This window comes from Carettochelys insculpta, chromosome 8 (genome assembly GCF_033958435.1).
Source record: "Carettochelys insculpta isolate YL-2023 chromosome 8, ASM3395843v1, whole genome shotgun sequence".
NCBI lineage: Eukaryota > Metazoa > Chordata > Testudines > Carettochelyidae > Carettochelys > Carettochelys insculpta.
This window is the reverse complement of record NC_134144.1, coordinates 65,103,957-65,131,583: the sequence shown is the minus strand read 5'-3', so window position 1 is coordinate 65,131,583 and position 27,627 is coordinate 65,103,957. Positions and strand designations below refer to the sequence as shown.

The 27,627-nt window shown below is 42.5% G+C and overlaps 1 protein-coding gene across 5 annotated transcripts in view; it reads right to left on the bottom strand.

Moving 5' to 3' along the window:
* MYLK (myosin light chain kinase) overlaps positions 1–27,627 on the bottom strand; it is a 309,641-nt gene that overhangs the window by 42,590 nt on the left and 239,424 nt on the right. For all 5 annotated transcript variants that reach the window (XM_075000996.1, XM_075000995.1, XM_075000997.1 and 2 more), the window contains 3 exons: positions 24,893–24,943; positions 23,739–23,866; positions 20,747–20,900 (listed from right to left, as the gene is read on the bottom strand). In XM_075000996.1, coding sequence (XP_074857097.1) covers positions 20,747–20,900; positions 23,739–23,866; positions 24,893–24,943 — 333 coding nt within the window. The remainder of the gene's footprint in view (positions 1–20,746; positions 20,901–23,738; positions 23,867–24,892; positions 24,944–27,627) is intronic.

Sequence of the window (27,627 nt, the reverse complement as noted above, 5' to 3'; positions counted from 1 at the left end):
TCACTGAAAATTTTGAAGAGCAAGTTCAACAAACACCTGTCAGGGATGCTTTGGACAATACTTAGTTCTTCTAAAAAAACAGATCAGCAGAAATGCCCCACTTTAAAGCCTACCAAAATGATTTGTTCAGTGATGAACTCTTATGGGACAGGCCAACTTCATCAGATCAATTTAATTTCCAATACAGACCGACATTTATAAGCACAGCAGACTGTTGCAATAAAAACTGACAAATCAGATAGACTGAAGGAGGGGGATAAGGGGAGGGGGATGTTAAGTGTCCTGCCTGAGATAAATTATGAGCATCAAAGGAAGGGAAGCAGTCCTTGTAATGTGTGAGGTAATTGAGGTCTTGGTTCATACCATGTGTTAGTGTGTCAAATCTGAATATGAATTCCAATTCACAAATTTCTTGTTGTAATCTGTTTTTAAATTCTTTGTGCTCTAGAACACAAATTCTCAGGTTTTTAACAGAATAGCCCACTCCACTGAAGTGTTCACTGACCAGGTTACGTGTATTGAGTTTCTTGTTGTCTGCTCTGTGTCCATTTATTCTTTAGCGAAGGTTTTGCCCAGTCTGTGCAATGTACATAGTGGCAAGGCATTGTTGACATGTAATGGCATATATAATGTTGCTGGAAGAACATGAGAATAGGCATTGGTTAGGTCCAGTGATGGTATCCCCAGAATAAATATGTGGACAAAGCCAGCAGCAAGGTTTGCTGCAAGGAGAAGTTCCAGGATTAGTATTTCAGTGGTGTAGCTTGTAATTGCTGGTGAGAATCTTTCTTAGGTTAGGAACTTGTCTATAGGAAAGGAAAGGCCTGTCACCTCAGGCCTTCTGGAGTGTAGCATCATGTTCTAGAGTAGGTTGTAGGTTTTTAATGATGCATTGCAGGGGTTTGAGTTGGGGGCTATAGGTGATGACAAGCGGTGTTCTGTTATTGATCTTCTGGGGCCTATCTTGAAGTAGCTGATTCCTGGGTATTTGTGTGGCCCTGTCAATCTGTTTTTTTTTTTCCTTCTTCTGGTGGGTAATTAAGCTTGGTAGAGGTTAGTGTTGTTAGTTCAGGTGATTGGACTAGATGATACTCAAGGTCTTCTCTAGTTCCATGATTCTATGTACCCTTTGGATGCAGCTCTGACAAATGACATTTCTCCTGGCACTTTCAAAATTAAATGTAATGGTTAACTCAGAAGTTAAGTACATAAATGCTTTTCTGAGATGGAAAGATGCTGACACTGCTGCTTTAAAACTGCTTATTAAAAAGAATTATGATAAATGCTTCAGAAACCCTGAAAGAATGCGGAGTATTTTGTGCTGGAGTAATCCTCTCAGAACTGCTCTTAAAAATAGAATCTACAAGATGATGATGATGATGTGGACATTGGTAACATCAGGAAAAGGGAATAGGTGGAGAGAAGCATTCCCTGGTGATGCCAATGTCTGTGGGAGTTATACATTGCTATAACAGGTGCAATATAAACACATAATAAGACACTGTCTGACCCTGTGCATCTAATAGTCTAAGAAAAGAAGACAGATAGAGGTTCACCATTCCCATTTTATAGTTGGGGAACATAGAAACAGAAGTACTTGTATAAGTTCATGCAAGAGGTGGCAGAGAGATGAAGTGATGCTCTCTTTCCTGAGTTCTAAGTCAGAGCCAGGCCCCCTGATGGAGGTGGGTGGGTGCAGAGGGCAGTTGCCCCTGGGCCTAGCATTTCAGAGGGGCCTGGAGCTCTGGCCACCACTGCTGTTACTTTGGCAGCAGTGGCAGCCGGAGCTCCAGGACATTTTGAAATGCCACAGCAGCGCTGCTCCGACTGCACACGGCTGTCAGGGAGTATATCTGGGGGTAGTGCTGTGGTCTGGGTGGTGCTGAGAGCTGACTGCTCTTGGCTGCACCCCTTCCAGGGCACAGATCTGGGCCTCTCGCCCACTTTGCCCCAGAGCTCTTGAGTGGCTGTTGGCACTGCTGGCCAGATCCTCAGCTACAAGACCACAATTTCTTTCATTCAGCAGCAGCTGTAAGAGGAGGCAAGGTAAAGCAATCTCATTTCCCTCTATTTCTTCTTTTCAACTTCTTATTTTACAGCTCCCACCCTCAGGGCTAGGCTCTCACCCATAAGCACTACAACATTTAAAAAAAACAAAACATACATCACAGAACTGTGTCTAAGTCAACCATGGCCTTACTGGACCAAAGTGACAATTGCAAATACTTTACCTTCCTTGGTTTCATAGGTTGCTCGCTCTCTGTGAGCTGCCACTACCATTCTGCTCCCCTCAGTGTATAAATTACATCAGTTTGCACCCACTTAACAGTGGGTACATTACACAGTTTATAGTAACTTGACATGTAACCCACACCACCATTTACATGCAGTGTTGTTGTAGCCACGTCGGTCCCAAGGTATTAGATAGACAACAGGTGGGCGAGAGAGAACAGCAGAACAGCTCTCTGTAAACTCAAAAGCTCATCTCTCTCACCAGCAGAAGTTGGTCCAATAAAAGATATTACCTCACCCACCTTATCTCTCTAGAACCTATTATATCACTCATTGCTCATACTGTTTATAGTAGCACCCAGGATGTGTTAGGCATTTTCCAGACAGCTGTCCGCCCCAAGAGGCTCACAGTCTAAATGATGGAGAGAGGGAAGGCCAGGAATGAAAAGAAGTAAAGGGACTTCTATACAAATCAAGAGTTGCAGATAGCTGGCACCAGTGAGTTTTAAAAAGGATTTACATTGTGTGCATGTTAGAATCTTGCTCATAAATTTACTTTGTTTGCAGGATCCATTGTGCAGTCCGCATGTCAGGAGAACTTCTGGACAGTCCAGGGGGCTCTGACCCCAAGCCAGAAATACCCTAAAGCAGGGTTTCCCAAACTTTACATAGCTGGGACCGGTTTTTTTCAGTACCTATTTTGTGGCCCCAAAATATAAACACGTTTAAAAAAGAATGAAAAATGAATAGATTTTCACTGTTTAATATTCATTCACAATAATAACAGTATATAGCAATAATCTGTATATTTTCTAAGGGCTGGTATTTTTTTTTTCCCAAGGACCAGTGCTGGGCCAAGGACCACACTTTGGGAAACACTGCCCTTGAGTGACAAGGAAACTAAAGGAGGGACACAGGTTAGGGTCTTCTGATGATAAATACATTCCTGTATTTCAGCAATAATATGCTGGAGTCTGGGCACAATCTCTGACTGTGGGCTTCACAACTATTGCATGCCTCCAGGGAAAGTGAAGCTGAACCACAAGTGTCACATCTTCCTGGTGGAGTTCTGGGAGAGGAGATATTTAAAGGGTATGCCTACACTACATAGTTTTGTCTATTAAACTTATGTTGATACCCAAAAGCCTACAAAACAAAACAAAAACTGCCAGAGGGTGTTCACAACTGCGCCTTTCCTTGACATATGTCCGCAGTGGGGGCCCCATTATTCACAGTGTGACCAATGCCCTGTGGGTATGTATCTCACAGTGCTATGTTGTGGGATTTCCTCTGAGTTCTCCCACAGCAACCTCAGCTTCTGGGAGGGGCAACATAAATAGCTCTGTGAGCTCTCCATGCTGAGAAATCTCAAAGCAGCCCAGCAGCTTGTCCACATGTCCTCCACCCCCAGCAGTAGTCTGCCTGCTGCTGAACTACTGCTGTAGGGCAGAACAGGAGCACTCCAAGGATTTCTTCTTCGTTTACTCCCCAAACGGAGCAGCACACTCAGCAGTCAGATACTTCCTCGAGCTTTGAAATGGGAAGTGTGGATGGCTCAGCATTGTGCCTGTGGGAGGAGGGCAGGCAGGCTGGACACTGGATTCCAGCTCTCAGCAGATGGTGCCAGACCAAAGCTCTGCACTCAAAGAATCTCAGTAGAGACCCAGGATTGGATTAGATTCCATTCAGATTCTGGAAGCACAAAACACCTAGGTACCCAATACGCAGGTGCTGAGAGGCTTCGACTCCTCTCACATCAGTCTGGTGGAGTGGCTGGAAAGAAGCACCTCGTCAGCTCTGTGACATCCCCTAATGTTGCAGAGGATTGACGATGTAAAGAAAAAAGGACAGTTTGATCAAAGCAAACTATTCAGTTCATAGACTGAAGTGGATAATTTTTTCTCCACTGAATACTCATCATTTTTGCACTTTCATTGGTTTAACTTATCCAACACCTTTTTCTTTTTTGATTTTCATAATTTCAAGTTCATGAATAAAGAGAGTTTTCCTCAAAATGGAATGTAAAGGGTTATAACTTTGAATAGGAATAAAGAATTTTCAGATGCACTCACCAACAGAGAGTCTCCAGAAAGTAGATAAAGAGACTTCATAATTTAGGTTATCTGTACTAATTTCTTGGCAGCACTTAAAACATCATTCCATTCGGAGTCATCATTATACAACAGACCTCTAATTAAGCCTTGAAATATCAGAGACCAGATGCAGTTTTGACCTCAACCTCCAGAATGGCTTATTGCCCTTCTTATTGGTAAAAGATTCAGGGCCTGATCCTCTGGTAGTATTGAGGGGACTTAAGGAGGGCATGCATTCAATTCACACCCAATTTTAGACCCCTTTATACTGCTAGACTTGTGTGAAATCTCCTTCATGTAAACGAGAATTGGCACCAAGGCTCTTTACAAGTCCAGTCTCCCATTCTGGAGTACTTTTTCCAAGGTGCTGATATATTACCATCATTTATTATTTCTAGTATGGTAACACCTATAGTCATCAACAGAGATCAGGACCCCGTTGTGCAAAGCACCGCACAAACACACTGTAACAGTCAAGCCCTATTCTGAGGAGTTTCCAATGCAAATGAATAAGACAGACAAAGAGAGTGAGAAAGGAACTATTGTTTCTCCCAATTTACAGTTAGGAAACCAAGGCAGAGAGAGTCAAAGTGACTTGTCCAAGGTCAGACAGGGAGACTGAGGCAGCACTGGGACTTGAATGTGGATCTCCTGAGTGGCCTATTTACAAGGCCATCCTTCTTGTTCTTAGCACTACCAGATAGCCTCCTCACAGCAATGGACAGAAGGCAGATCTCAAAGCTCCTTTTGTGAACCCTGTCAGCAACATCGTACAATACAGCACAGAGTATGACGTCAGTGGAGTACCTAGGTCCAATCACAAAGCCCCGAGAGTGGTGATAGCTAACTTCTCCTTTTCACCACAAACTATTATCTATGGCAACACCTCGGATCTACCCTATCCCTCTCCTCCTCAAACTTAAGTCCACCTGAGATTGTGTGGAAAGGTGCTGAAATACCAAGGACTCTGCTGCCAACAACATGCTATTGATACCATGCCATATTTCTCATAAACACCTTCATCACAAAGATGTCCCTGTACCTGCAAGAGACCAGCACTTGGATAAAGTACAGCTTATTCAAACCCAATCAAAGTAAACAAACAGAAATCACTGTGAAGAACTGCTGGGATATGGACCTTCAGCTCACCCTTTTCAGAGGCATTTACCAAGGTTAGTCAAAGTAGTATAAAGCCAGTGGGGTTATAAAGGAACATAACGAATATAAGAACAGCCACAGTGGGTCAGACTAAAGGTCCATCTAACCCAGTATCCTGTCTTCAGACACAGGCAAATGCCAGATTCCCCAGAGGGAGTGAACAGAACAGGTAATCACCAAAATGATCATTCTCCTATCAGGCATTTCCAACCTCTGACAAATAAAGCCTAGCAACACCATTCCCACCCATCCTGGCTAATATTCATTGATGGACCTAACCTTAATCAATTTATCTAGATCAGGGTTTGGCAACATACAGCTCTTTAAGGAGTCACTTGCAGCTCCGAGCACTGTTGCTGCTGTCTCCAATTGCGGCTCCAGAGGTTGCCACCACTTAGTTTTTTTTAAGTGGCGGCAGCCTCTGGAGCCCCCTAAGCAGTCAACTGTAGAAACTGTCAGGACAGGGAGTCCTGGAAGAGAAAGCCAGGGCAAGGTCAGCCTGAGTGAGAGCTGGGGTGCAGTGGTGAGGGGCACCTGAGCCTGCCCTGCCAGACCTACACAGCCGCATGCAGGAGGTGAAAGTGTGCAGAGCTCCTCAGCTGAGCCAGGTAAGTCCTGGGGTTGAGATGGTGGTTTGTGGCTGACGGGGTTAAACCTGGGGTTGGGATGGTGGTCTGGGGCTGAAGGAGTTAAACCTGGGGGGGAGGGGACGGTTTGTGGGGTAGGGGGGCTAAGTTGGGGGATGGGGGTAACAACTTTCTAACTGGTAAAAATCATTGTGTGCACCCTGCTCTTCAAATAGGGGTTACAAAAAGGGCAGTTTGAGTTTATTTATTATTTTTTATATGTTAGGGACTTTCTCGTATTCACATACACTGCAGCTCTTGAAGTATTGATTTTGTAACTGAATTTGAAAAAATGCCTTGTCGCTATTTTGGTTGCAGACCCTTGATCTAAGTCAACCTTGTTAAAGTCTTGGTCTTCACAACCACTTCGCAACAGGCTATGGGCACTCTGCTCATCAGCTGGGTGGCACCTGAATCTCTCCTGCATGGCCACCCAGGAGACGCTGGTGACAGGACATTATCAAGGCAGCTCTGCTAAATACTCAGTGAGTCATTTTACTACACCTTCAAAAATTATTCTCAAGTGCAGACTGTATTCTTGATGGAATTCTCCACAAAAAATTAAAACATCTCTGCCAAAAATTAAAAAAATCTGGGCACGACATTTTAAAATTTTGCAAATTTTGTCAAAATAACACTGCATAACCATTCCAGTTCAAATATTTTGGTAATTTATTTCAAAAAACCTGTCCGCAAGTATATGTGTAACTATACAGATATGCTCAAAAATTCCCCCAGGTGTGCAGAGTTAAAGAAATCCCTATGACATCCCATTTCCAGTTTCTCTGCCCTCTTCCCACTTCAGAGACAAATCACCATCTCCTGAGAATGCAACCCAACCCCCTCCTCCCCTCACACCAACCACAGGCATCTCCCAGCCCCAATACCTGCAGTGCCTCCTGCCATCACAAGCCCAGCTGCAAACCTTCTGCTTCCCCAGAAACCCATCCTCCCCATCCCCGGAGCCCAGGGATCCAAAGGGAGTAACAGCCTGATGCTCGGTCCCAGGCTCGCACCAAGTTTCCTGTGTCCTCTCCTTCCCTTAGGGTGGACTCTGCTGGGAACTGCAGCTGCCAAGATGCCCTAAGTCCCTCTCATTATTAGAGTCGTCTATGTCCAAGCTGAGCTCTGTGGAGTCCATTGTCCCCTACTGGCAGCTAGCAGCACTACAGCCCACTTCTGTGGGTAGGGGAAGGAAATTCTGCAGTCACCACGTTAATTTCTGCAAAATTCTGCATTGCGCACCAGCACAGAATTCCCCCAGGAAAAAGACGGCATGACATAATTTAGCCCTGACTCTTCAGAGAATTTGCAGATGCTCCCTCCATCTGTCTATTTTGTTTCTCACCAGTTTACTCCCCGGGGGATTTAAAATGTTATCCTGCATTCATCTGTCTGCATTGAAAACTAACACATGTTGCCAAAACACATTCCCTTCAGGAATACTAAAATCTCTCCTAGCATGATTAACAGCTTCCAGAGGAAGAAGCTAGTATTGTGGAAAGGAGAGGGAAGATTAAGTGTACTTCTGTGCTGTCCTCCAATGTCAGTGTTTAATATACCATTAATATCCCTGGGGCAGGCTAACTTCAAACCAATAATTCGTTTTTATATGATGTTCAAGCCTTTGGATATACAAACATACAGAATCTGAGACTTCTCTTGCTGAGGACCTCGCACAGGCTCCCATTATACCATAATTTACTATTTCCCTTTCTGAACCCAATCCCTAAATGTGATCTGGAACCAGAAACAGAAGTAAGGGAAAGGGGACCCAGAAATATGCTGTTATTTGTATTTACTGACACAGGAATGTACTTCTAAGAAAACAGACTTGTGCAAAAACAGACCTCCCCTGAGTAATGGCCCCCAGTACACTTAAATTTTACTACAGTAGCTGATACAAATAATGGTGAATGTGCTTCTCTTCCCCAGGCCAGTTAACACATGCTTTTGCATGAATTGGTAGATGTATGATCCTGAACACAAATGAAACTGCGAAAAGGTATAACATGCATAGGATTTCTCTTTGGTTTTCCAAGAAGGCCCAGTGTGCTAGTTGTTCTAGCATTGGTTTTGAGCTGAAGCAACAGATAATACCACTAGACCTGTCCAAAATATTTGCAACAAAATGTGAACACACATGAAACTCACGCAAATGAGAGAATTGTTCCAACTTGGAAAATCAGACAAGATATATCAAAAGATTCATGACCTTAGACCATGTTTGGAGCAAATGAATTACATCGGAAGTTCTCAACCTTCTTCTTCTGTGGCCCACCCTCCACAAATGCTATAAAATCTCAAGTGGGCTGCATTTTTTTCTGTGCATAAAATCTGGGGCCAACCTTGCTGGGGGGTGGGGGTTAGCAAGCATGGCAACTGCCTGGGGCCCTGCAAAACTAAGTTGCTCCAGCTCTGGGTGGGCCTTGGAGACTGGGGCTTTGGCTTTTTCCCCTCGGCCTCAGCTAGTCTAATGCTGGTCTCCTGAAGCCTACTCACAGTCCTTCAGAGTACACAAGAACCCCTTGTTGAGAGTCATTGAATTACATCACATTCACTATTACCCTGGTGGGGGTGAAACGTCACTAGAGCTGACCAGAATTCCATTTTGTACCCCAAAAATAGTCTCAACGGTTGATATTCATTTTGAACTGGAATGAAAACTAGAAACTTTTTCTCCCCCAAGCAAATATCCAACACCACACCCAAAAATTGCTGAAAGCCCCATGTCTAAATACCAAATGACACTGTGATTGAGACCCAGGTTCAAGTCCCCCATCCCAGGTGACTGAGTGGAGCTATAGAGTCACTCTCTTGTTGGAGCTTTTCCACTTTGTAAAAATAAATGACTATTAATGGAACCTGACGGAGATACCGTATAGCCAGGAATAAGAGCACTCACTCTCCTGATTCAGACCAAGGACATAAACCTGGTTCTTCCAAATCCCCTGGGATTACCCTCACCATTAGTGGTTATCCTGGAATTGCACTCTCATTACGTCTGGATCTGAGAAACATCCCCAACAAAAATGCCCTCAAAACCAAAGTTTTTCTTCAAAAAGTTTCAGTTGCAACAAATCTTTGTTTCCTGACACAAAAACAATGAGTTGAACATATCCTGACCATCTGATCCCATCACCACCCAATAGAGTTACTTATTGGGAAGGTAGATTTGGGGTAAATGGTGTCAGGGGATGATCACCTGTTCTGTTCATTCCTCTGGGACATCTGGCATTGGCCACTGTCCGAAGACAGGATACTGGGCTGGATGGACCTTTGGTCTGACAGAGTCTGGCCAGTCTTACATCCCTAACAGTTTTCAAAACTATTCTCCTTTAGAATTATTTTCCAGTCTTCTCCTAATTCCATCAAACTAGGGACCACTCAATCTTTATGAACAATATCTGATATGAACAATATCAATGCCCCCGATAAAAGAATTTGCTCTATAAAGCAATTCAAGAGATGGGATGTGTAGTCCTGGGCATGGGGGTTCAATGACCACCACCCCCATAAGTCAAAGATGGGTGGTGGTGGTTGGGGACTCCCTCCTAAGAGGGACTGAACCATACATCTGCTGACCAGACCTGGAATCTCGTGAGGTGTGCTGTTTACTGGGAGCTTGAATTCAGGATGTGACTGAGAGCCTTACAAAGCTGCTCAAGCCTTCAGAATACTACCCCTTCCTACTTCTGCATGTGGGAACTAATGATATGGCCAAGAATGACCTTGAGAGGGTTACTGCGGATTATGTGGCGCTGGGGAGAAGGGTCAAAGAATTCAGAGCGCAAGTGGTGTTCTCATCCATCCTTCCTGTCAAAGGGAAAGGGCTGGGTAGGGACCATCGAATTGAGGAAGTAAATGCATGGTTACGCAGGTGGTGTCGGAGAGAGGGCTTTGGATTCTTTGACCACGGGACACTGTTCCGGGCACAAGGATTATTGGGAAGAGATGGGGTCCACCTAACCAACAGAGGAAAGAGTATTTTCGCAAGTAGGCTTGCAAGCTTAGTGAGGAGAGCTTTAAACTAGGTTTGCTGGGGGACGGTGACCAAAACCCTGAGGGGAGAAAGAAACTTGGAGGCTGGGAAGAAATGCAAAGAGGAATGTACAGCAAAAGTGGATCCCTGGTTTGAGTAGAGAGGGCAGGGAGATCGACTGCTTATCTAAGGTGTTTGTATACCAATGCCAGAAGCCTGGGTAACAAGCAGGAGGAATTAGAAGCACTGGCCCAGTCCAAGAACTATGACTTGATTGTGATAACAGAGACTTGGTGGGATGACTCGCATGACTGGAGCGCTGTCATGAAAGGGTATAAACTGTTCAGGAAGAACAAGAAAGGGAGAAAAGTAGAAGGAGTTGCACTGTGTATAAGAGAGCACTATGATTGCTTGGAACTCCAGTACATAGAGGGAGAAAAGCCTGTTGAGAATCTATGGGTCAAGCTTAGTGGTATAGGCAGCACTGGAGATGTGGTGTCTGGTGTCTGCTACAGGCCGCCAAATCAGGATGAGGTAGATGAAACTTTTTTTGGACAACTGAGAAGTTTCCTGATCGCAGGCTCTCGTTATCATGGGGGACTTTAATTACCCTCACATCTGTTGGGAGACCAATATAGCGGTACACAAGCAGTGCAGGAAGTGTCTGAAGAATGTTGGGGATCACTTCTTTGTATAAGTGCTGAAGGACCCGACCAGAGGTCATGCATGGCTCAAATGGCTGCTTGCAAACAGGGAGGAACTAATATGGAAGGTAGAGGCGGGTGACAACCTGGGAAGCAGTGATCATGAGATGGTGGACTTCAGGCTTCTGACCAAAGGAAGGAAAGAGAGCAGTAAATTACACACCTTAGACTTCAGAAAAGCAGACTTTGACTCCTTCAGGAACCTGATGGGCAGAAGCCCCTGGGATGCTACCATGAAGGGAAAAGGAGTCCAGGAAAACTGGCAGTATTTTAAGGAAGCCCTATTGAAGATGCAGAAAGAAAACATCCCGATGAGCAGCAAGAGAAGTAAATTTGGTAGGAGACCAGACTGGCTTACTGAGGAAATCCTTGGAAAACTTAGGCACAAAAAGGGAGCTTACAAAAAGTGGAAACTTGGACAGATGTCTAGGGAGGGATATAAAGGTGTAGCTCAAGAATGCAGGGCAGTTATCAAGAAGGCGAAAGTGCAACTGGAATTGTGACTCGTGAGGAATGTGCAGGATAACAAGAAAAATTTCTACAAGCACGTTAGCAAAAAGAAGGTGATCAGAGAGGGCGTGGGGTCCCTACTAGATGAGGGAGGTAACCCAGTGACAGATGATGTTGGGAAAGCTCAAGTACTTAATGCTTTCTTTGCCTCTGTTTTCACAGACAAGGACAGCTCCCAGACTAATGCGATAAGTGATGCACTGTGGGATGAAGGTGGACAGCCTTTGGTGGGGAAAGAACAAGTTAGGAGCTATCTAAAAAAGCTAAACGTACATAAATCCATGGGCCCGGAACTAATTCATCTAAGGGTTCTGAGGGAGTTGGCGTATGTCGTTGATGAGCCCTTGGCCATTATCTTTGAAAAGTTGTGGAGATCAGGAGAGATTCCTGATGATTGGAAAAAGGCAAATGTAGTGCCCATCTGTAAAAAAGGGAAGAAGGATGATCCAGAGAACTACAGGCTGGTCAGTCTTACATCAGTCCCTGCAAAAATCATGGAGGGGCTCCTCAAGGAAGTCATTTTGAGGCACTTGGGGGAGGGGAAAGTGATCAGGAATGGTTAGCATGCATTCATGAAGGACAAGTCATGCCTGACCAATCTGATTAATTTCTACGATGAGATAACTGGCTCTGTGGATAGGGAAAAAAAATCAATGGATATGATCTATCTTGACTTTAGCAAAGCTTTCGCTAAGTCTCCCACAATATTCTTTTCAGCAAGTTAAAGGAATGTGGATTGGATAAATGGACAGTAAGATGGATAAAAAGCTGGCTAGAAGGTCAGCCCAGCGGGTAGCGATCAACGGCTCAATGTTAGGATGGTGATCGGTTTCTACTGGAGTGACCCAAGGTTCAGTTCTGGGTCCTGTTCTGTTCAACTTATTTATCAGTGACCTGGATGAGGGGTTGGATTGCACCCTCAGCAAGTTTGCGTATGACACTAAGCTAGGGGAAGAGGTAGATACGCTGGAGGGTAGGGATAGGTTCCAGAGTGACTTAGAGAAATTGGAAGACTGGGCCACAAGAAATCTGATGAGGTTCAATAAGGACAAGTGCAGAGTCCTGCACTTTGGCTGGAAGAATCCCAAGCATTGTTACAGGCTGGGGTCCGACTGGCTTAGTAGTAGTTCTGCACAAAAGGACCTGGGAGTTGTAGTGGGCGATAAGCTGGACATGAGTCAACAGTGTGCCATTGCAGCCAAGAAGGCTAATGGCATATTAGGTTGCATCAAGAGGAGCATTGCCAGTAGAGCCAAAGAAGTGATTATTCCTCTTTATTTGGCTTTGGTGAGGCCGCATCTGGAGTACTGTGTCCAGTTCTGGGCCCCCAATTATAGGAAGGATGTGGACACACTGGAGAGGGTCCAGCGAAGGGTGACCAAAATAATTAGGGGGCTGGAGCATATGACCTATGAAGAAAGGTTGAGGGAATTGGGACTGTTTAGTCTGCAGAAGAGAAGACTGAGGGGGGACTTGATAACAGCCTTCAACTTACTGAAGGGAGGTTGCAAAGAGGCTGGAGAGAGGCTGTTCACAGTGGTCACAGATGGCGGAACACAGAACAATGGTCTCAAGTTGCGGTTGGAAAGGTCCAGGTTGAACATTAGGAAAAACTTTTTCACTAGGAGGGTGGAGAAGCATTGGAATGGTCTACCCAGGGATGTAGCAGAGTCTCCATCCCTGGAGGTATTTAAGCCTCGCCTTGACAAAGCCCTGGCTGGGCTGATCTGATGGGTTTGGTCCTGCGTAGGGCAGGGGGCTGGACTTGATGGCTTTTTTAGGTCTCTTCCAGCTCTATTGTTCTATGATTCTATGAAAGAGTGAAAAAAATAATTTAGTGCTAGATTGTCTCTGCCCTTCCTTGGGACAGCTTAGCCCTTCTCAGACTGTGACTCCAGCTGCACAGACAAGTGAAAAGCTTGTCAGTTTTTGCTCCAGGCTTAGTAGCAAGTGGGTGGATAGGAAGAGGATGGAGAGGAATGGAAAGAGTACTGGCTCCTTCCTGCACCATTCCAATCACCAGCTTAGGGTAATGGTCTGGGCACACAACAGGGAGCAAGCTGCACCATGAAATGGATATGATAACTTACTCCTTCCCCAGAGCAACAGGGGAGCAGGAAAGGACGTGTGTCACTCTGAGCCCCAATCTGTTCTCTGCTTTGCTCCTGCAGCAATGCCGTTATGCATCGCCCCTTACCTAGAGCAGATGAGAAAGCTACAGTCTGGCCCTACACAACCTACAAAACCCAATGCTAGGAAAACACCAAATTCTTTATTTCCTTTTCTTCCCAAACCGGCTTGAGCAACACCTTTTCCTCTGGCAAATTCTCAAACTTTTTGTTTGCTAGGTTCTGAAACCCACTAGGGAATAATCTTTAAATTAGCCTGTTAAACTGTTTCACTTGCAGTGCAGCCAAATGCACAGCATGGGTCCACATGGCCATATAAATTTATAAGTCTGACTTACAGCTCTGGTCTACTTTTCAATTAAATCCTGTGTGTGCTGTTTAACTTGCAATTCTTCCTGATGTGAAAAGAGACTTTATAGTCTTTTTGTCAGGGCAACAGACCCCCAGCATCGTCCCCATATATGTGGCCTAAGTCTTCTTGGTGGTCATTCGATAACAAGTAGGACGCCTTCATGCCATCCTCCCAAGCAGAGCCTCTCCAGAAAACACCCACCAAAAATCTGATGCTTTCCCTAACTGGTTGGTTTTCCAAAGTGGTTCAGACTCACAGAACCCACAGTAAGCAAATGCCATTCCAGGAGACCAAAAAAGGCAACATAATCTTTTCAAACATCAAGAGCAGAAAATGGAAGTTTTTCTTCTACTCAATCCAAGGATCACACTGAACCTAAACAAGTAGATATGTCTCATTATGTATCAGGAGCTTATAGGGCTATGGGGAACTTGTACACAGCAATCCCATACGAATACCGAGTCCCTAAAAGCAAAGATTATAATACTGCCAGGCTTTGAAAGAAAAGGATATTACTATTCTTCAACCTATGACAACGTGGAAACAACATTTACAAGGTGGTTTTCTTTATCTGATCTCAAAATTGGTTTAGTTTTTTTCTACATCCAGTTATCATATTACTATACAATACTATTATTAGCTATTACAATAATTGTCTGCCAGATAAAGAGCAGACAGAAAGCAACAATTTAATTCCACTCCACAGGCTGTTTAGCCAGAAAAGGTATTTAATATACTGCTAAAGCCAGTTGGACAATATCCATGCCGACAGCACTGGCAAAGCCTTCTTTTGAAATTCATCAGTGGGAGAAAACTGAAACCATAAAAGGTCATAACTGAACTCTATGTTACTGTTGACAGGACTCTGGGGTCATGGCAAATCTCTCTGCTTTTCTTGGAAAACTGTGCCCCGGACCTTATTTTCCAAGGGAGAGGAGTTATATAATTTAAGTTCTTATCCCTTACAGATGTTAATTTAGCACAAGTTTTAGCATAACATCAGACTGAAAAAAACAAACTAACCTCTTTTAATTAAAAAAAAAAAATTAAAAACCAATGCAAGAGAAGCTGAAGTGCTTTACAGTGAACATAGTTTTTCTTCTCATAAAACATTTTGTTTCAAAATGTGAATCCTGTTTTTAACTATGTGCACAAGTTAGCTTAGATGGAGCTCCACGCCCAGAGCTGAGGGCACAACGTGGAATTTGCCTTCTTCCTTTTTTAAAACCTTTAACTTCCAGCCTCCACTAAATCTTGTCCCTCACCACTCTCCCAGTTCAAGCCTCTGGAAACCTCCTTCCCTCATACACCATAATTAAATTGAATTGCATTGTTGAATAATCAAACTTTCTTCTGAGGATCTCAAAGCACAATGAAGCCACACAACACTCTAGTGAGGAAGGTACATTTATCATCTTTGCTTTACAGATAAGTAAACTTAGACACAAAGATGAATGATGATCCCCAAGGACACACTGAAAGTCTGTGGCAGAACTAGGAGAAGTCAGACAGACCTGTTCCCAGATACATCTTTTAACCACAGCATTCTCAAGAGGTTGTTTTTGGTTTTGGTTTTTTTTGTTTTTCGTTTTTTTCTTTTCCAAACCTTATGCTCCAGAAGCATAGGTCAGAAAGATACATAAACATATCCTCGACTTTAAGCATCTGAGTAGTTGTAGCTGATGGGACTGTTCATGTGCTGAAAGTTAGGCATATGTGTCGTTACCTTGGTGAAATACAACCTGCACATTGACGGAAGAACTGATTCCTGGATTTGCCACAAACAGACTGGACATACAGAAACTAAAGTGTGGCTAAACATTTGCTACTAGCCAACCTTTAACATTTCTCAAGGAAGTACACTTAGTTAAAATGGGATGATATCTCCGTCGCAAAGCAAGATTTAGGCTAACTCTTAGGAAAAATAACTAATAAAATATATGGGAATGTCTCCCAACAGAGACATTTGAAATATACAGTACTATGGGCAACAAACTATGGGCTGAATGATGGTTTAGGTGACTTAAGTTTGGTTTCCCCCTAATTTCTGTGATTCTTCTGCAAAAACATTTGGCATTGACATGGCTACTGAGGTTTGTCACGAAGTTTTAGAGATGAAGCGTTTGTGACATAGTGTACATTCTGGTACTGAAAATTAAAAGGCCAGATTGCCCTCTTCACTGATCCCTACATAAGCAGTCCAGAGGAATAATAAGGACAGGCAGTTGGGGGCAAGGAAAATGATCAAATTCAATTCTGTCTCTGACACAGCCTCCCTCTGTAGTCTGGGGCAAGTCACTTAAATTCTCAACCTTAGCTCCCTCATCTGTAAAAGAATAATCATTTGCCTCATAGAAGCACCATAAACATTGGTTAGCTACTTGTGAAAGGAAGAGGAAACACACTTAAGAAGCATTCACTATTAACATTCCAAAGATATGCTCTTTTCCTTGGATTTGTTGTTAGCTGCTTTCCGCCCAATTTCTTTCAATATCACAAAAGCTGGCGTTTGCTTTTCCAAACAAGGAATACATTTCCGACACAGAAATGGAAAGCTTTTCATTGAACCAGAGTTCTTAAGCAGTCTTAAAACCTGCCAAGAGGAAGTACCATTGTTAACTTGTAAATTTCCTGACAGCGTTTGAGACCAAGGTACTTAGACCAGATGTCGCGTGTGGAATAGGCTTAACTTAACGATGTTGGCCTCAAAGCCTGTACTCTTTTGAGTCAGAGTCCTGCCACTGAATTCAGTGGTCTTGGACCAGGCCCATAATGGATAGCTCATCCAGAAGCTAATATACATTTTGCAATTTTTGCTTAGAAGATTTGAGGTTAACTCAGAATGTCACAAAATAGAAATATGAATTTCATTGGGGAATATAACACTGCCATCTTCATCGAAGTACAGAACCAAGTGGAGAAGCAGATGATGCATAGTGTAATAATGTTAGATGTATGATCACAAACAGCTATTCAATGCAGCACACTTGTACACGGGTGTCATTCAGCACTGTGCAAGTAAAGCACATGCATGGCTACTCAGTATAATAGTTAAATTAAAATCTCCATAGCACTTCTTTGCAGCATGGTCATTATATACTAATATTGCACCAAACTCCTGTGTACAGGTATTTCTAGAGATATTTGCATTTAATCTGTAAATGACATCACTGGAGTTGCTGGCTTGGAGCCTTGGGCAGGAGTGACTCATCACTTCACAATCAGGAAGCTTACGGAACAATCAGAAGCAGAACCCAGCTCTCTGGAGTCCCAGTTCTACAGCATCATTCTTTCCTATCTTTATTACAACAATCAACTTTAAACTTGCACTACTTATTGGGTGACATTTTCAAAAGCACTTTGAAAGTGCTGAAGCCTAATTCCCATTGTCAAGGCAGCCACTTAGCACTCAATGTCTTATGAACTTCGGCTCCTAAATCACATACCCAAATTTTGAAAATTTTGCCCATCATCTATTTTAATTTACGCATTCACCCATAAATATCTCTGTAAAGCTCAGACAGGTTTTTAATGGAAAAATAAAGCACTGCTGAGGGGGACAAACATTCCCAGCTAGATACTGTATTATGGCACTGAGGACTACACATTTGTCCTCACTAATTCAGCCTTAGCTTATATTCATCTCACCAGCAACTCTTTTAATGAAACTTGGCAACATGAAACTACTGTAAATAGACATTTACGGTTGTAAATCACTAATCAAGTTCCAGAATATATAGCTATGGATTTGGTATCAGAACCACATTACAGTACAGCGAAACCTCTCAAGTGACCATTGAAGGGATGAACAGATTGATCACGTAAAGGACATGGCATTTTAAAATAGGTGATTCAGAATGGTATTGTGGGTAGTTTTGGGCAATCTCCTAAGATACAAGATTGTTTATCTAGGGTGGTTTTCTTCATTTGCAAATTTCACATTATTATTATTATTATTATTATTGCAACAAAGTTACCCAGAGAATCAGTGCCAAACACAAATTTCTCCTGACTCTTACTAATCACTCAGCACAAGGAGTCTCCCTAACCTGCCTGGATACTTATGTGGTTTTTCAGGTTGGAGTTGTGTTTAATGGACGTTTAGTTCATGGATCTTCATTAAGAGCACAAAAGGGGGGAAAAAATTAGAATAATTCAAAATTGGGACTCCTTCCAGAGCTGCTTTTTCCATTGCCAAGAATGAAGCAAACAGTCTTTGACTGCTCAAACTCCTTAAATGTCAGTTATACTCACAGCTGAAGCCAGAGTCTGACAGTTTCAGCAGTGCAGGATAGAAGTTTTGGAGCCAGATTTGTCCAAGGGAGAATGGGGAGATTTTTTAAAATTGTATCCAGATGTGAATGAAAAATGCCACTGCTATTTTTAAAGAACTTGTGCCGCTCATATATACAGCTATGGACTACGGGCTAAGATATGGGTTTGCCTCACTGGTGTCATAGATTGAATCACAGGAGAACCATCACCACTTCGAATCTTGGCAGTCCACTTGGTACTTTGTTCTTTTGTAGCAGATAAATCAATGTGGCAGGTTACTGTGCACAGGGTTTTTCAATGAGAGGGCTTAAAAACAAGATCCTGGAGTCCTTAGTGATCCTTTCGCACTCTTGGTATGGTGTCCTAGCCCAAATTTTCCCTTTCCCCTTTGGAGTGTAGTGTGTTATTCAAAGTTTTTTGGTTGCTGCCTTCCTACTCCAGAGGTGCTTCCTGTATATAGTTTATTAAGTACTTTTTGGATCCTTTGCTGTGAGAAGCTGGACATCTGAATGTCATGCTGTCTTTACCATGTTTATAATACACTAAAATTCAACCAGAGACCAGCCTGCTAGCTTACTCTTTATTGGAATCTAGTTCTAGGTCAGTCTGGTCACTCTTGAAGAACACACATTCCAGAACTCATCTAAATTTAAAGTCCAAGCAAATATCTTGGTCAGCCAGTTATGTCCTCAGCAAGAGACACACAAGGTGAGATGACTTAATCTGCATGTCTGCAAGGACCACACCATGTTGTCTAGTGCAAGACAGAGAAGGGGAGAAGTCAGGATCTCTCCACTCACTTTCAGATAGGAGGTGCGCAAAAAACTGCTAAGCAGGGGGCACCAGCTGCACTTGACAATGGGATTCTTTCTTCTATGCCCAAGCAGAACAAACTCTTTGTGCCCATACCTTCCTACAGTGTGGATATGTGCCCAGAGCTAGCAGGAATCCAGCCCTGCAACACTATAGCTCGCAAGCCATTTTCCTAATGCACATAGTAATCCTGGTGGCAACACGTGTCAGGCATCCATTATGACCACTACAGTTCTTAATTCAGCTAGAATTTCAGTCAAAGCACTTGGCAAATTTGCAGTAGTAATTCTACCTGGGTGTCATTGGCTGGAAAACATGGCAAATTCAAGCATGTTGTAGGAATTCTTCACCCAGCTTTCCCAAAGCATCTGTGGGAGCCCCACTAATGCCCCAGCAGATTTCCCGCCAAGGGCAGCATGAAGGAGGAAACAGGTATGGAGCTTAACAAGATTTTTGAGTTCAAAGTTTTCCATGATTACTTATTTTCAAATCAACCTATTCCTCAGAATACGGAATTGCTACTTACATGAGGACTACCTGACGTTCCCAGAGTAACAGGAAACAGATCCGAAACACAGCTTGACTTTACTTAATAGTTGTACTTGTCTGTTCAATTGTCTTTTAAATGTAATCCACAAACTGGTTTAGACAACAGAAATAACCATGTCCTTACATGGTCAAGAGGCCTGTATACACAGTACACGCAGCAGCATAAAGTTGCAGAGTGTTCACTCGTCATGTGATACTTAAGGTATGATGCTCCTAATTAAAATTACATCTTATTCAATAGATCCCTGGAATGAAATTCTGGCTCCACTGAAGATCAATGGGTATTTCATCATTCCCTTCAATGGAGCCAGGATTTCATCCCTGGCCTTATACCTGCATTGCTCTAGAGACAATATTAGTTGCCTAATACTTGTTACTCTTTTTAGGACTACAGTTATGGGAGACTGACTAGGATTCTATTCTGGCTAATGTCAGCAACAGGATGAGTAAATTCCAACTGCATGGACAAACTCTAGCCTCAAACACACCTGTGTAATCCCACTACAGACAATGGCTAAGGAGGGTAGAATTCGGGCAGCAGAACTTTCATTATAAGTGACGTTGCACAGAGTAGAAAAAACCAAACAGGCAGTTTGAATACACAACTTCTTTTACTAGTAAATTGACCAGATTTGCTCTGGAGCCCTTGAGATGTAGTAAGTATGTCTGAAGCCACACAATGCCATTTGATAGAGTCACCATTCAGAGTGGACGCCAGCTGTCAAAGCATCAGATACATGATTCCTTCTCAACTTTTCACACACTTGTTTAAAGAAAGCTTGTGCAGCCCATGCAGTAACACATATGCACGTAAGAAAAGACTGCCTTATAAATCAACAGCAATATAATGTACAGAAGGATAGGTTTCAGGTTGTAACTTGTAATACAATACAAACCTCTTCAACTCTTCAAAAACTGGCCTTTCTCAAACTAGTAGCCCAGTGAGCTCCTGCTCCCCATAAAATGTTAATGGAAGAGCTAGGACTGGACTTCTGTCCACACATGAACAAGGAACAAACATAAGCAGAAGGGTTATTTTGCTTCTCCATTTTCCATCTTCAAATTAAGGTAAAATATGTGTCATCAAAATGACAAGCAATCACCAGGTGGCATGAATTAGAATAGCTCCACTACATCAAAGGAGCTATGTAGATTTTTACCAGTTCAAGTTATGACCTTGCACTAGCAATTTAATTTGTTAAATGGACCTCTTAGTTTTTGCAGTCTCTAACATACAGTGCTGTTTTCACTGGACTTTTTGTACAGCATCCAGAGCACCAGGCAGATTTTTGATAATATAATTAAATATTTTTCTGAACTTACCAACAACTGTGAGATTGACTTGTGCTTGTCTGGTGCCCACTTTGTTTTCTGCCACTAAAGTGTAACATCCACAATGTTCCTGCTTCGTTGAGGAGATCGTTAGCTTACTACTGTTTTCAGCATTCTCGATTTTGATGTGTTCATTTTCTTGAATCTGCCAAATAAAAGAGAAGAATAGTCAAAGAGATTTCAAAAGAGATACTCCCAACCTCTCAGTCAGATAGGAGCCCACAATTTTAGCATTAGGAGAGCAATGTAGATAATGCCTTTGCAGTAGTGACTAAGAACATCTGGCAAAGAATAAAACTGACCAAAAGGGTCAAAATATGCTGTCCTGTAGCTCAATGGCTCCAAACCTACAAAGTAATCCATAAATGCAGATCGTTATACCTGAACATAGTCCCTTTGAGTCCGTGAGGTCACTTGTGTGTTAGGGCCCACCAACTAAAATCCCTTTGCAGGATAAGGGAATGTAGTTGAAAAATTCTGTCTAGTTGGCCAAAAGCCAAATTCTTGTTAAATTTCATGTCAATATGAGTTTTACCACTGAATTCACTGAAACCAAGATTTGGTCCCATGAACATTGGTTCACATGCCATTTTCTTCTCCAGGCCTAACTTCACATTCTGACCCACATAATCTGTGATAGCATCTGATTCTAGTCTCTATATGTCCACATCACAGTCACCACACAAATTATCATAATAGTTCCATAGATTGGAAGAGCAAATAGTATCATTAGTTGATGTTGAACTGCACTGGCAAAACTGTACAGGAAAGTTTACAAAGCACAAGCCTAGCTATATTAGGACAGTCTGACTTTCCTGGAACTAAAAATAACTCGAAAAGAAAGACGTTCCCAAACCAAACTGAATAAATACATCATTCTACTTCAGCTAGGCTAGGGGTTCTAAGGGTTCAGAGAAAACCAGAAGTTTAAATCACAGTTGAACGCCACAAACATGTTAAGTACTTGTAAATATAACTACCACCTTTCAACTTAAACCAAGAAAAGAACAAAACAAAAAAGCAGTCCTGTAGCACTTTAAAGCCCAACAAAATAATCTATTAGGTGATGAGCTTTCATGGCACAGACCCACTTCCTCAGAAAGCTCATCACCAAATAAATTATCTTGTTGGGCTTTAAAGTGCTCCAGGATTGTTTTTTTGTTTGTGAAGATACAGACTAACACAGGCTACCTCTCTGTGACTATTCAAGAAAAGAACCTCAGCATAAATGTCAAAGAGACTTCAATTTTGATTTGCACTGAGATATTAAAGGGAATGTAAAAAACCCTGACGTTACATTGCAACCATAAAAGTAGTACACTATGTTCTTGTTGTGATGTAGACAGCATAATGTCAGTGCCCTTCCTCCTCCTGCTATTTCCTGCTAGATAAGAGATTTTTCAATTTACTCTTGGCCTTTCATTAAAAATGAAGGCAATTTAATTTAGCTTCTTCTGTTAGACATATTTACAGAACAAGAAATCATGAGTCCTGAGCAGACCTCTCCCATTACTTTAGCTATAAAGCACACTTTGGCATAAGCCCACTGAAGTTAACCTGATAGCTGCTTCTGCAATACTATTAATGGAAGTATCTTGGCATTAAGTAATGACACAATTTAAGCTCCATTCAAGGTGTTTTTCTTCCTTCTGCTTAACTACCACCCCTCAGAGAGGTGGATTAACTAAAATAATGGGGAGGGGAGAAAAAACAAAACCTTCTGCCATAGCTGCTGCTGTAGTGTGATCATTGCTTATTATTACAGCTCTTCCCAGAGAAATGAATGGGAACGGTTAGCCATTGCTGTGCACTGCACTCATGAAAATCCCACTCCAGAAACTCCATTCACTAGCATGCAGCCATGCACACACACAAGATACTGAACTGTAATTTACTGAGGAGGGAGGGAGGTAGCATGAATTTCAAATTTTATTTGACTGCTTCAGTGCCTTTTAAGAACACAATATGCCACCAACAAAATGGTCATATGGACAATTCCTGCCCCCATTAGTTCTAGTCACTGCATCACATACCAGGGATACACAGCAGGATCTGGACCTGAATCTCTCTGAGGCTTCTGCAGGAAAAATGATGATGATATAAATGGTCTACTTGTTCCTAAATCAGTCTTTAGGTTTCCAAAATGTCCAGTTTGGAAAAGAAAAGTCTCAGAGGAGAAAACTCAAAAGCATATGAAATAATGAATAGTAGAGAAAAAATTATCTGGATGCTACCAGGCACCCTTTCCCATAATATAAGAACAGGGTACTTGAGAATAAAAGGTAACTGGGATAAATGTTTTAAAAGGTAGAACTTGCAATAGACTGTGCAATGAATATGCAGCCCTGTCCTCGCTTGATGAAACGTTCAACAATCAACTTGAGAAACTAAGGGCTAGTTCTAAGCTTCTGTGTGGCAGGGACTGTTTGCATCTGTACACTGCAGAGCACTGAGCAACTTCAAAATAAAATAAATAGTAGCTGCTCCAGCTGATATTTATCTTTGCTCCTTCCCAATAAGTTACTTCAGCCACTGCTGGCTTAAGATCAGTCTGAGCTGCTGAATTTAAAGTGTCTGAACTTATACACCAAAGCCCTGATTGGGGAAGTTTTCCCTCTTCAGGTACAGTACTTAAGTATGTGCTTAAGTCCCTGTAAAATAAATACATTAATTAAAGGAGAAGGAATTGTATAACAACAGATTGTGGGAATATTCATATCAACAAGAAACATGCATCATGTGTATTATTTTTGTTGTAAGATGCTCTATACTACTATTCTTCTTTAATGGCATTTGGTTCCATCTGCAAAGCTGGAAACCTGAAGCATGAATGAAGGAATGGGATTTCTTGTATTAAGGGCACAGGAGAAAGCTTTAACACAGCAAATTTATCAGACAATGAACCCTTTTAGTTTGATATTGTCTCAGTCATTTCTCAAATTGATCATCATTCATTGTTAAAACATATCAACAGACAATTTACCTGCTTTCGAAATTTCATCCAAGTGCACGTTAGTGGTGGCGTTCCTACTACTTTGCAAAACAGTTCCACTGATTCACCAGCACGGACTTTTCTGTCTTCTGGGAACTGAAGGATCTGAGGGGGAAGGACTAAGAAAAAGCCCATTTCTTTAGAAAATTATGTTTTCTATTTTCCTGAACAGTTGAATGAGTGTATATTTGGGGTCTGGAAAGAATTTTCCTCAGGTCAGACTGACAGAGACCCTTGGTGGGGATGGAGTTGTCTTCTGTTGTATGGGGGATGGGCCATTTGCTGATCTGAACCATAGAAAATGGTGGTATCTCTGTAACCTGAAGTTTTAAACCTTAATTTGATTACTCCACTAACCCATCCAGAGGTTATAGATCTTGTATGGGAGATGGTAGGTGAGATACCATTGGCTGCAGTGTGCAGGAGGTCATACTAGATGATCACATTGGTCTGTTTTACCTTTAAAGTCTAGGACCTAAAGGAGTAACTGGATGGAATAGTACATTGTTATTTTCTTCTAAACCAGCTGTTCTATGGAGATAAGACACACTTTGCCAAAGGGAGTCACAGTTAATTGCCAAAAGCAGAGGAATGTAGGAATTTGAGACTCTTTGTTTCAGTTCCAGATTCTGGAGGGGAAGGGGTATTAGTGGTTATGGACTTTTTTGGCTGGCACTGTACCACCTCTCCTGCTTATCTTTTCCTCTCTGCTCCCGTTATCCTCTGGCTCCTGAAACCACATTCTTCCCCAGTGCCCATTCCTCACTTTTTGACATTTGAATTCAAGTGTTTCCTTTTCCACCTCTTCCCTACCTGGGTTCCAGCCAGCCCAGTGCTGAGAACACAAAAGAGACTTTCTTCCTGCTCTCAGTTCTGGTTTCCAGCAGCCCCTGGCTGACCTACTTCGGATGAATTTTTTGAAAAATACATTGCCCAAAGCATGGCAAAAAAAAACCTGTCAAGCAGGTGGAGCCATTAGAGGAGAACATAGAGCTTTTGAAATTCTTCCCCTACTACATCACACCTACCTTTTAATAACAGCATATACCAGTGAAATAACTGTTTCAAGGTAGTAATGGCCTTTTCTTGTAAATTCTACGGTTTTATTGCTGGTGTTTACAATGCAATAAACCATAGACACTTACCTGCCTTCGGGGGGGTCTTTGGAGCTGGTTTCTTTTTCACTGTTGCTTCACCTAGAGAAAAATTAAAAAGTTCATTAGCAGATGAGTTTGGGAGGTACAGATTTAAGGTACGTAAATAGCCACATTTCGTTGTTGAACTCACTCCAGCACAAAATCTACTTGCTTCTCAAAAGCACTTTTATGGAGTCTTTCTTTTCCCAAAATGCCAGGAGTCTCACCATTGTTAAAAATATGGACTGACATTTTAAACCCAGGTGTCTAAATTTAGGTTCCTAAATCCATGTGTGTAGAACACTGGGAGATGCAGCTCACATTGACTTCAGTAGAAATTGGGGTTTCTCCACATTTTCAAATATTAGACTACATCTGATCGGGTGCTTATATAAACCTACAGGAGCCAAACCTATGTTTGAAACATTTGGCCCATTATTTATGAGAATTGTAATGGGTTAGTCAGTAACTGGGAGCTCAAATTATAAAATCTCTCTCTCACTCTCATATATATCTCCCCTTTAAACAGATACTGAACATTCTGTACCTGCCAAGTACTGGCCTCAGTCCTTATAAAAAGCCTTTTTTCTTGAAGTCATGGAGCATTTAATTAGCACTGCAATAGTTTTATTGTTCTGAGCACTGAAAACAGTAATGCACATAGCAAAGTAGGTACAGTTTTTACAGCCCTTGCCCATGTTACTAATGTCAACCACTGCTCACTCTAGCTGCGTCTACACGTGCACGCTACTTCGAAGTAGCGGCAGTAACTTCGAAATAGTGCCCGTCGCGGCTACACGTGTTGGGCGCTATTTCGAAGTTGAAATCGACGTTAGGCGGCGAGACGTCGAAGTCGCTAACCCCATGAGGGGATGGGAATAGCGCCCTACTTCGACGTTCAACATCGAAGTAGGGACGTGTAGACGATCCGCGTCCCGCAACATCGAAATAGCGGGGTCCGCCATGGCGGCCATCAGCTGGGGGGTTGAGAGATACTCTCTCTCCAGCCCTTGCGGGGCTCTGTGGTCACCGTGTGCAGCAGCCCTTAGCCCAGGGCTTCTGGCTGCTGCTGCTGCAGCTGGGGGTCCGTGCTGCATATACAGGGTCTGCAACTAGTTGTTGGCTCTGTGTATCTTGCACTGTTTAATGAAAGTGTGTCTGGGAGGGGCCCTTTAAGGGAGCGACTTGCTGTTGAGTCCGCCCCGTGACCCTGTCTGCAGCTGTGCCTGGCTCCCTTATTTCGATGTGTGCTACTTTGGCGTGTAGACGTTCCCTCGCTGCGCCTATTTCGATGTTGGGCTGAGCAACGTCGAAGTTGAACATCGACGTTGCCGGCCCTGGAGGACGTGCAGACGTTATTCATCGAAATAGGCTATTTCGATGTCGCTACTTCGAAATTAGCTATTTCGATGTAGCGTGCACGTGTAGACGTAGCCTCTGTGTTATATGTCCGTTCTGTACCTGGTCCATGCAGAATACGAGTCTGTTCTAGCTGCTAAACACAAGGCTTTTTTTTAAGTTCAGATGAGAGAAACTCATCTTCTAGAGTTCTTATGTTATATCCTTATGTGTTCCCCACTTGAATCCCTGCTATCAGTAGAGATGGCATCTCCCACTTATCACTTTAGATTGTTTGGTAGAAAGAACTTTATAATTTAGTTTTCCGCATCAGTGCTTTTTCTCTTCATTTTCTTACAAAATTTGGACAATGAATCTAGTCAATATCACTTTCTGTTAATAAAAAAGCTGAACCCTTCCCCCCAAAATATGATGTTTAGTCTTCCTGCGTGGTCCATGTATTGGATTTGGTTGAGACCAGAAGGACTGTGGCACACAAACAGTCTATTCTCATAATACAGCTGAGCCACAAAGGAGGAAATATTGGATATTCCCTAAGAAACCCTGTTCCATAGAGATTTCCAACCCAATTTAGGTGGTTATCAGTTTACTTTAGTATTTACCTTCTTCAGGTCACCTGAAGAAGAACTCTGTGAAAAGCTTGTCTGTCTCACCAAGAAAACTTGGTCCAATAAAAGATATTATCTCAAATATCCCTCCATCTCTCTAATTTTTGACACTTTTAAAAATACTCACAATTTCTTAAAAGGACCTGTCACCTTTTTGGTCACCAGCCTACTTACTACTGCATCTTTCATAGCTTTAGTGCTCTAAGGATGGCTGTTTACCTGTGTCAGTTAAACACCTTCCAACCCATACCCTTCTGCAAAGCAGTATGAGTAAAACATAAAGACTGAGATTATATATGCATCTCCTCAACTAAATTTGCCATTGGCCTGATCCTGCAATGCCTACCCATGAGGAAGTCCCACTGACATCAATAGCACCGACTTGTGAGAGTAGATGCGAGTCATTAGTGGTTTTGGAATCTGGCTTACTATTTGCATTGGGAACCCAGAAAGTGGGGTTTGATTCTGCCTTTGCTAAATAAATGCAAGTGTTACAAGTGACTTCTGGAGGTGTTGATAATGTCCTCAGATATTTGTTCAGCACAGCTCCATTACTTAGTGCCACATACATTTATTGAACTATATTTGTACTAAGTATATATTATCCATTTTGCTGTATGGCACATCAGAGTCTCCCGGTCCCCTGAGAGTGCTCTGAATTGACAGTGAAAGTAATGTTGAGTGTCCTCTGCGAATAAGGCCTGTAAGCACTAGCTAACTCTGTGAAAGTGATTTCACTGACTATATATGCTAGTAAGTCTCATATGAATGACATTA